This window comes from Musa acuminata, chromosome BXJ1-11 (assembly GCF_036884655.1).
Source record: "Musa acuminata AAA Group cultivar baxijiao chromosome BXJ1-11, Cavendish_Baxijiao_AAA, whole genome shotgun sequence".
Classification (NCBI taxonomy): domain Eukaryota; kingdom Viridiplantae; phylum Streptophyta; class Magnoliopsida; order Zingiberales; family Musaceae; genus Musa; species Musa acuminata.
Genome location: NC_088337.1, coordinates 7,932,517 through 7,942,500, shown reverse-complemented (window position 1 = coordinate 7,942,500; position 9,984 = coordinate 7,932,517). Strand labels below are relative to the sequence as shown.

The 9,984-nt window shown below is 43.1% G+C and overlaps 2 protein-coding genes and 1 long non-coding RNA gene across 3 annotated transcripts; 1 reads left to right on the top strand and 2 right to left on the bottom strand.

The window, feature by feature from the left end:
- Positions 1 to 141: 141 nt before the first annotated feature.
- LOC135596583 (ethylene-responsive transcription factor ERF113-like) lies at positions 142 to 1,427 on the bottom strand. Its single transcript, XM_065088637.1, has 2 exons — positions 1,055 to 1,427; positions 142 to 873 (listed from the first exon to the last, which is right to left on the bottom strand). Exons 1-2 carry the CDS (start codon positions 1,302 to 1,304, stop codon positions 353 to 355), a joined length of 771 nt encoding a protein of 256 aa, XP_064944709.1. The 5' UTR covers positions 1,305 to 1,427; the 3' UTR covers positions 142 to 352.
- Positions 1,428 to 3,442: 2,015 nt separating this feature from the next.
- Positions 3,443 to 4,656, top strand: LOC135597144 (uncharacterized). The gene is made up of 4 exons (XR_010481126.1): positions 3,443 to 3,609; positions 3,778 to 3,873; positions 3,958 to 4,090; positions 4,181 to 4,656. It is a non-coding gene; the product is annotated as an uncharacterized LOC135597144 (long non-coding RNA).
- A 1,015-nt stretch (positions 4,657 to 5,671) lies between these two features.
- On the bottom strand, positions 5,672 to 8,894 carry LOC103970804 (transcription factor ICE1-like). Its single transcript, XM_009384733.3, has 4 exons — positions 7,246 to 8,894; positions 6,440 to 6,670; positions 6,005 to 6,175; positions 5,672 to 5,889 (listed from the first exon to the last, which is right to left on the bottom strand). Exons 1-4 carry the CDS (start codon positions 8,452 to 8,454, stop codon positions 5,809 to 5,811), a joined length of 1,692 nt encoding a protein of 563 aa, XP_009383008.2. The 5' UTR covers positions 8,455 to 8,894; the 3' UTR covers positions 5,672 to 5,808.
- Positions 8,895 to 9,984: the final 1,090 nt, after the last annotated feature.

The window sequence follows — 9,984 nt, the reverse complement described above, 5'->3', positions numbered from 1 at the left end:
AGATTTCCTGAAAGACGAACCACAACTGGCTGCATAAACATGGATGCAATAAAATGACATTAGAATTCAGTTCATTTCACTTAAGATTTATTTGAGAATGACCAGATAATGCGATAGGAACAATGAACTCGATAACAAGTCTGGGATGAGGACATCATAAACTTCTCCCTCCTGATCATTGACGCAGTACACTTGCAACGTCTCTACTTCAAACAAGTTCACAATTAGGTCTTTGCATCTCTCTTCGATCTCAGATCCGAGTTCTTCACGGAGGAGAATTAAGGATCAAACCTCTCGGTGCACCGAACTCCAAGTCAAGAGGAGTCGTCGTCACTTGAATGCCTGGTGGCTTCTAGTCTTCGTCCTCGTCCTGCAGGTCAACCTGAGGCCACGAGCTCGAAGAAGAAGAGCTCCTCAACTGCCAATGGTGTGAGAAACCCACCAGCTCCTGCGAAGACCCAGACAAAGAAGAAGTCGGCGTTGTGTGCGAGGAGGTTGACATGAAGGAGCTTCCCGCGGGGTGGAGCCCGACAGCCCGGTTGTGCAGGTCGTCGTCCCTACTCTGGAGGAGTCGAGCGTACCGAAGCAAGTCCGGGTACGAAGTCGCCGGGAGTTGCACCGGCGGCTGAGCTTGCCATCGATGTGTCAAGAAGCCGAGGTCAGAACGGCCTTGGACTCTCTCGGGGAAGTTGAGCTTGGCTTTGCAGCCTTTGAACCTGAGGGCGGCCTCGTCGTAGGCGATGGCCGCATCCACCGCCGTGTCGAAGGTCCCAAGCCATACACGAGCAGCCTTCTGGGGATCCCTTATCTCCGCTGCCCATTTCCCCCATGGCCTTTGCCTCACTCCCCTATAATGCCTTCGTCCCGCATTTCCTAAGTTGTCATTTACATACACACAAATCAATGCATAAAGTGCATCAAATACTTGGCTTTCGATCGGTACTTTCATGATCGCATCCAAGCAATCGCGTTCTTCTATGTTCATAACCTATTGACTCCCACCACCACCAAGATCATATGTGGGCCAGCAGTGCAAGAGACATGAGCGACATACCTTGCTCTTCGGAGGGCTGAGTCCTGTTCTCCACCGAGCCTGTTCCTGATCCACTAACATCTTGTCGCATCTCACCCCCTCCGACGCCGGCCACCGGCGAGCAAGAGCCGATCACGTGGGCGAGGGCCGACACGATGGCCGACGCATCCTGATCGGCCCGGGCCAGTGGCGAGCACGAGAGCTCTCCCGCTTTCTCCTCCGGTGCCGCCTCGTCAGGAGGAAGAGGCCTCTTTCCATGTCTTCGATCCATCTCTCTCTAACTCAGCTTCCCATCCGTATCAGATGATGCTGTTCTTGGCAGCTGGTGATAGAAAGAAGGGAAGGGAAAGGAAAAAGTAGAAGTGCAGGCGAAGATATAGAAAGAGTGTTTAAGTGAAGGAGAAGACAAGAACAGCCAATGTTGGTGTTGCTCTTATTGGCCACAGAAGCCTTCGGTTTACTTTGACTTCTTTGTTACACTACATTCTAATATTATCCATTAATCAATCAATCAAAGTATTTACCGACTAAGCTGATCGATAATTCGATCGAAAAATACGCTATTATCAACCAATGTGCAAAGATAATTAAGCTAGAAATTATACATTTTGCCGAAAGACAATCATGATCAGTATTATAAGCCAAGCTTGGTATCTTTCTCTCTGCTTACCAAGGTATTATATATGAACTAAGCTCTAATGGTTTGACATGATGGTTTGTCCCTTTAGCCGAAAGTCAAACTCACATGACTCGTCATCATGATTTACTTTGGGTGGCTTGACTTCTTATTCGAGAACTAATTCGATATGGTTGGGATCATCGAGCGTTTTCATGTACGATGACGTTGTGAATTGGCATTGTGGCCTCATGGCTTAGCAACGAAGATGGAGATGAACAGATCATGTGAACATCTGGTTTAGAATATCACATTGGGAGACATACAAGTGCATAAAATAATATGTCATAATATAAAAAAAGCATAGTAATTATACATAATTGATTCTAAATAATATAGTGAATTAGAAATCCATATTATTGGACCAAACTAGTGCGATTTTGTATAATATTTTATACGAGATTGTCAAAATTGCATTTGAATCATCAAAAGAAGATGTTGAATGAGATTCCAACAATACTGCCTCGAACGTGTGAGGTTTAGATCAATGATATGTAGAAGGTTGAAACCCTTTCGCCACCTACATGTTGTGTGGGTCACGAGTTTCAGAAAGGTTTCGAGTTCGACATTGTTGGTATGTGAGTGAGTCAGCCAGCCGATGAAGTCTACCCCGCTGACTTCTGGTTCAAATCCTGTTCTTATTCCAAGCATGAAAACAACGTTCCATGTGAGATTATTGGGGATGTTTATAGTCAAATAAGTGGATGTTTGCGTCTAATGAGTCCCAATGAGAGCGAAGACTTTAATGAATCTTAAGAATCAACAAAGTCATCCTTCGATTCTATCCTGACAATCCTATGACTTACACAAAAAAAAATAATTATCTTATTTGAGATTATCGTGTATAAAATGGAGAATACATTGAATCATGAAATCAACACAACAATGGAGCGATACTCTAATCCACAAGTTTACAATTGTTTTCTTAATTATAATCAAGGTTCTTCTTTCATATTAAATTTACGTCGATTTTAATCGTCATCATATTAAAATTGTATCAATAGCATTCCCTGTAATATTCTTATGATATCTAAGTTATAGATATGACATGGGATCATTAAGAATTCATATATATATATAGTATTTATATCATTAAGATAAAAATGTTAAGATAGATTTATAGAGTTATAATAAAAAATAATAGTTTTTTCATGAATAATTAGATTTAGATTTGACAAAGAAAAAAAATAAGCCAGAATTATCTAAGACATTATAGATATATGCTAAATGATCCAAAGCAATATAATTAAAATTTTCAAGACTAGTAATATTAGTAATATGAAGAGATGTAAATGAAGAGCTAATAAAATTTTGCTAGATTTTAAATATTTTTAATTTAACCAAAAATATTATGTATTATAGATTCTTATAACTAAATAATTCAGACAATATGGCTGATTGTTGTTGTTATATCCTGTTAGATAATCTTACTTAAGACATTATACATCTTATTTGGTCATTACCACAAAACAAAACTTAAATTAGTCTTATTATTTAATGATAGTAATGAAGGATTAATCATTAGCTCATCCCTATCCGACAGTATTTTATATATATATATATATATATATATATATATATATATATATATATATATATATATATATATAAATCTTTTTTGGTGCTTTGCCGTGCGCATGACGCGTGATAATTCCTCGAATATGATTTAAGTTCGTAATTGCTTAATTGGTTGGGTCGAGCTTTGTTCGACCGACGCGAACTACACAATTTCATCGAGTTGGGTTCGGCTCCCCTCTCTCTCTCTCTCGCTCTCTCGCTCTCTCGGGACACATACATGCTGGAGCTACGGTTGCCTTTCCCTCCCAACTCTGGGAAGCGACCGCTTCTGCTGTCGCTCGGAGGTGGCGGATCACGAGAAGGGTCTGAATTCTAACAGAAGGTACGAGCTTTTGATCTCCTCTTGAGTACATAAAAGCGTTTCTTGTGCTCTACGGGTTGATCCCTTTTAAGTCCCACCCGGAATTCGCGGAGTCGGGACGAGGGTTTTTTGAGAGCGTTTCTTGTGTTCTAATGCGTGATTCCTTCAATTCCCTCCCTGGATTTGCAGCGAAAATTGGGGGGTTTTGTCTCCTCTGAGTTCTTTAGAGAATTTCGTGTTACACTGCGTAATTCCTTCAAGTTGCATCCGGACTTCGCAGAGCAGGTACGATTTCTTGTGTTTACTGAGTAATTCCTACAAGTCGCACCGGGAATGGATTCCTGATTTGATCTCCTTGAGTTCTTTAAGATCTCCCACGTTCTATTGTGATGATCTCTTCATGTCTCACCCGGATTCCTCGGAAAAGGTACGAGGGCGTGGTCGCGTTTCTTGTGCTGACTGCGTGATCCCGTCGAGTCCCGCCCTGCAATCCGCTGATAAGGTACGAGGGTTTGGTCTCCTCTTGATTTATTGAAAGGTATTTCTTGTATTCTACAACGTGATTCCTTCAAGTCCCAATTGCAATTTGCAGAGAAGGTACGAAGGTTTGGTCTCCTTCTGAGTTCTTGAACCGTTCCTTGTGTGTTTCACGGCGCGATTCCTCCAAATTCTCTCATGTTCTCGTTGAGACTCCTCTGCAAAGTTTGCTTCTTTGGATCTATTGTGGGGCTTGGAAGATGATGTCCAGAGATCCGCTAAAGCTTGGATCTTTCTCTTTTGAATGTATGGGGTGCAAGAAATCATAATTCCGGAAGCTATGAGATCTGCAGACACTTGGCATCTAGGGTTCTTGGTAGCAATTTGGTTCCAGTTCCCCACTTTCGATGATGGAACAGGTGGTTTACCCATCTTTCACTTCCAAAGAGACCATGAAAAAGAATATATCTTCTTCTTGCTTGTGACACATGGAACCCTACTTGATGTGGAATTTGCCCCAATTTGAGTCTGTAGACTAAATTCTTTGTGGCATTTGTTAAGCTTCTCAATGGTAGTGAGTATTTCCTGTTATTTTTGTTTTCATTATTAAGAATGTAATTGAATATATGTTATCTAATCTACACAGATAACTGTAGTATGATTGCCCATTTGAATTCACTACCTTACTACTACTATCTCATTGTCTTGTAGCATGACAACTTCAACAACATATTAAGGTATATTGTGCTAAACATCACTTCATTATTTTGAACAGTGAGATTAAGAAGAGCCAAGTAACCCAATTGTTGTCTGATGTGGGAGACAACTATTGTTTCTCTTGAGATTCCTCTGCAGTAGAAAGGAATACCATTGGATATAACCTGTCCAAATAGGAGTTCAAGAAGAATAGAAACATATACATAATGGATGACAGAAGCAGGGGAGTCCAGTGACAGGGGCAAGTGAGCTGGAGATGAACATCAGATGAATTCAATGAGGTGCATGATCATTGAAGCAAAGATGGAGAAGAAGAGGCCCAGAACTTCCAAGCCAAAATTATGCAATGGAACAATACCTCTTCTCCTTGGAAAAGATCATCCAGTTTTAGAAACCATGAGTTGCAGCAAATGAAAATATAACAATATTCACCCTGTAGTAGTGCTTTTGAACTAGTTATTAAGGGAAGAACTACCCAAGACTAAGCAGATAAGAATATAAACCATGCAACTGATGACCACCGGTAAGTCATCAAGTTATGTAGATCAGAATATGTATCCGTCGGCATGTTTATATCGAACGGAACTGGAAATTATCCTATGACTGAAAGATTCTTGCCGGTTGACAGACAGGGAACAGATAACCAAGAACCACACAATATAAATGTGAAGTTGTTGATGCAACTAGATACATGATTGTGTGCTCCAAAGAGAGGAAATAGGTGCATGAGATTGTTAGTCAAAAGAAAAAGGGTTAATGATATGAAATAAAAAGGGCGATATATGTGTAATCTAGATGCCAAAGGACCAGAAGCTCCACCTTGCAACTGATAAGATCTCCTGAATTAAAAAGAGTGACTCTGTAGTAGGTACTAAGCTATGCAATTAAGGACCGGAAGATTCCATCCTTAGATTACGAAAACTGCTGATATAGATTCCTGATACTGGATATAGAAAAGGGACTACTAGATCCTCAGCCTAGCAGCAAAGGAGTTCAAGCAGTTGCTGATCGCACCTGAATCGTTCACTACATTGTACTTTGAAAACCTAGTGAGTGCAAAAGCACAGTTTTGATATCTTCTGGTAGAACACCCGGCTCTTTGCATTGCTGAAAAGGAGGAAGGGCATTCAAATGAGGCTTTATCCGACAAAATGAGAGATATTTCAGCTATATGCATAATGCATTTTTTCTAGTGTGGTGGTGTCTTTGAATCAACACTTACCTCAGCCTGGAAAATATCCAGTGCAAATCCATTGAAGCAGCTGATGACAGCTTGCTGAATGTCAAGCCCGAGGTCGTCGAGTGCTCTCATAGCGGAGAGCAGTAGACCAGGTCGACGGGCACAAAACATATGAATGTTAACTGCTCGACCTTCCCTTGCCCTAACTTCAACCTACAAAAAAGCCACAATGACATCAGTCGGCCAAGCAAACTCAACATGTAATTTCTTTTTTTTTTAGCAGACTCAACTGCAGTCCATCAAAAGATGCAATTATGTGTTCCATGTTCAACCAAACCAAATTGCATTAGATTTCGCTAAACCATGCTGAAGAATATAAATTGAAGCATCTACTGAATCCCAAGAAATAGGAAAAGTCATATGTATTCTATTTAGTTCATATATAAAAGAATTAAGAAATAATCTGTTGGTACTAACTCTCGCTGACTGACTATTTGGACTCTGTAATGAACTCGGGCAGAGTTCATCCTTCATATGGCATGGTAGAGTGGAGAATGTGGGAATCGTGGTGTGCAAGCTTGTCGTGGTCGTAGTAGGCAGCGAAGAGCTGGAAGGGGTTGATTCGAGTTCATTTTGAAGGTCATTGATCCTTTGGAGAAGTTCCTTCAGGTACTCAACCGCATCGCCGAGAATGGAAGCTCTATCCATCTGTAAGAACAACAAGGATATAATTATTGCACATCTTTAGAGAAATGGTAAAATTACAAAGAACCAGTTATCAGTTTCCTCGGTATGAAGCTTGGCGGTGAATAGCTGCCGAAGAACCTGTTATAAGTGCCACTGCTAGCAGTAAAAACGAGCAACTAGCACAAGTATAACTTCAGATCGTAACCATCATCTCTATGAAGTATGAATCAATTTGATATGGCTAAACCATCATAAAAATAGATGCATTCATGTATATATTTTTTGTCTCTAAATGTTGACCTACTCGCACCTCGATGAATCTAAAACTACGAAAACTTCACAGTAACTGCAAATTATACTAATTCCTACTTGTTCACAAGAAAATAAGCATTTATCGTGTGACTCGAACAACTTCAGATCATAACCATCGGCTCTACAAATCAATTTATTATGGCTAAACTATTGTAAAGAGTGAAGCATTCATGTAAGCTTGTTTGTCTCTAAATGTTCACCCATTAAACATCCAGTAATGGCACACAAAGCAAAAGTACCTGAAAGGTAGAGATTTGGAAGAACTGGAAGCATATATTTCTCACCTTGCTGATCTTTGGGACGACGGATCTAAGCATGTAAAGCCTGTCGTTGAGCTTCTTCCTCCTCCTCCTCTCCGCCATCAGATTCTTTGCCGGGAAACACTTCTTCTTTCCCTTGTCGATTCCTCCTCCTGTCACCATGAGATCAGCATTCGAGTTGTTTCCTCCGCCACCGTCGGCTTCGGTCTTGGCGTTCTCCTCGCCTTTGGCATTCTCTCCCGAAGCGTCGCCGGAATCATAGTTTAAGCCGGAGCCATAAATGCCATCGTCATCTACATCATCCTCCTCGTTCCCTTTTCTCTTTCTCTCGTTTTCCCCCTCCAATACAGCCGTACTACTGCTCCCCTGGAAGCTGTCTTTCAAGGCCCACGGACCCAAAATGCCGCCTTTTTCTGCAGCCACCGCTGAGTTTTGCTGCAAAGCGGCCGCCGCTCGCTTCTGGAACAGAGTGGGCGGCGCACCGACCGTAGGAAACATCTCCAAGGGCCTCAACTCCTTGGCCCGGTTGAGGAACGGAGAATTCTCAAAGTTGTCGAAGCTAAGAGGGAACATGGCGGCGTCTGAGCTTGAACTGGCGCAGTTCTCGGCCGGAGGCGGCAGACGGCTGCCGAATAATTGGCTTCCGGAGTGGAGCTCGGGACGACCAAGTTGCCCATAAGTCCCGATTCCAACGACGCCAAGCATGGCAGCTGCAGGGCCGTCACCTTTTCTGTTCATCACGACGGGGAAATTTGAAGCGTGGGCTGCCGGAAGGAACCCCGGGATATCGCTCCCAAGACCATGCCCAGCGTCGAGAGGGTTCGCAGCGTTGAGGAGAGATGAAAGGGCAGCTTTCGACGGGAAAAAGGGCTGGCTTTGGTCGAGGTTCTCGACGGACGGCGGCAGCAAGGCCTCGTGAGGCGAGGGATTGGAGAGAAAGGCGACGTCTTTGAGGTCCTGCTGGGCCAGGAAAGCCTCGAAGGGGTGGGTGGCGGCGGCGCACTGCCCGGGGCAGGAGGCGGCAAGGGCCGCGTACCAGTCGTCCTCGAGCAGGGACTTGAAGCTGGTGAGGCCGAGCTCGTCCTCCTTGCTCGCTCCCATTCCTCCTCCCTTGGAACTCGAGGCGTTTGCTCGCGACCACAAGGCCGCGTCGCCTTCGTCTCCACCGTCTTCCGTCCAAAGCGCGCTATTAATCCTCGACATCATTGCTGCTCTGCACTCTCCGCTTCGCATGCACAACGGAAGAGATCAACGCAAAGCGTCTGTTGCAGTGGTGGAGTCTCAAGTCTTCTTCCCTTCCTTGGACTTTGTTCTAAGGGGACGTGTGGCAATGTACTCCCTCGGTTCTCCTCTGTATCCATCGCCAGCTATGAAGCAAATAAGAACTATTACCCTGCAATATTTTCCACTGTATCCGAAGATTTCTCTCTCTTTCTGAAGCACAAAATGCTGATGTGTTGCTGTTTACAGCTTCGCATTCGGTCAAAGAGGGGATGTTTCAATGTGTAACCTCTCTGCCTTCACTGACCACAGAATTGCGCAAGTTTCAAGACAAACTTGCTTCTTTCTTGCTATTGAGGCGGCTTTTGCCTGGCCATCTTTTGCCTTTGTTTGAGGGAGTCCGGTTTAAGAACTGCAGCTGTGGCTGCCAGAGCCTAAAGCTGGCGAAAAAGGAGCAGGGAAAAGGCACAGCAGGGCTTTGTTTTCATCTACCTTTTCGTCCAGAGCAGTTGAAGCTATTTTGGCACCACTCAGACACGAAGAACAGAGGCTTTTTGGGGTAGCAGCAGGTCCTTGATTGTTGCCACAGCTTGTGCTGGCTAAGGTGTCTCTTCTGGGTCTCTGCAGGATCATCACCCATCTGATCCTATCATCATATTGGATACAGTGTTACTTAGGAGAGCCAGTAAAGATCATAATGCTCACTCCATTGAAGCTTCTCTCCAGTTAGCTCAATAAGAAATCGGTTCCATGAAGATCTCAGGTTCTTCTAGCATGGAGGAGACAACTATTAACTCAAACTTATAAAGAAGAAAACAATTAATTACTTGGTAATTAAGCCCAAAGACTGCACTTAAACCAGCATCTGTCTTGTTTTAAATGGTGTACAAGGAATGTCTTCACTGGGAAAAATCCATGATGAGAACTTAAATAGATGCAACAGTAACTTGACGTTGACCACTAAAACACTTACCAACAGTTCTATAGACATATGGGATAGTGACTTGGAAGGTATTATTGCTTTATAGTGGTCCATCTGCTATGGTAATCATCACACAGGCCTGTCATACTCATGTGAGGAGCTTCAAATTATTTTGTTCTTTATTTATTTATGGGAGGAGAAAGGAACACAGGACATGGGGCCATCCCCTCTATTTGGCCAGGAGCCTGGACCAGTCATCCCTTGATGCACCATTCCTCGAGATATGGATAAGGATGTGTACCAGTGAAACCAAAAGAAAAGCCCTCAAGGGCTCTTCTTCTTCTTCAATGACTATGTCACTGCTGTAAGCATCTGCTTAATATGCAGACTATGAATGGAAGAAGAAAGAACTAATGATATATGTGGGTTTGTTGAAATTAATGATGATGAGAAACCACCAACGAAGCCTTGTACTGAGCTGCCATGTGTAGGGCAATCTGTGAAGTCTAAGACAGCTGTGCCAAACTTCGGTTGAGCTGATTGAAGTCAAGAGGAAAGCCAGCAGATTTCTCATGCAGTTGAGGGGTTGGATTTGTAGGTGAACTCACAGGAAAACACCA

Coding starts and splice junctions, on each gene's coding strand:
- LOC135596583 (XM_065088637.1), bottom strand. CDS start 1,304: ATGGATCGAAGACATGGAAAGAGGCCTCTTCCTCCTGACGAGGCGGCA. Junction 874..1,054: donor TCAGCCCTCCGAAGAGCAAG/GTATGTCGCTCA, acceptor ATGACAACTTAG/GAAATGCGGGACGAAGGCAT.
- LOC103970804 (XM_009384733.3), bottom strand. CDS start 8,454: ATGCGAAGCGGAGAGTGCAGAGCAGCAATGATGTCGAGGATTAATAGC. Junction 6,671..7,245: donor TCGTCCCAAAGATCAGCAAG/GTGAGAAATATA, acceptor TTGTTCTTACAG/ATGGATAGAGCTTCCATTCT. Junction 6,176..6,439: donor CAAATAGTCAGTCAGCGAGA/GTTAGTACCAAC, acceptor GCTTTTTTGTAG/GTTGAAGTTAGGGCAAGGGA.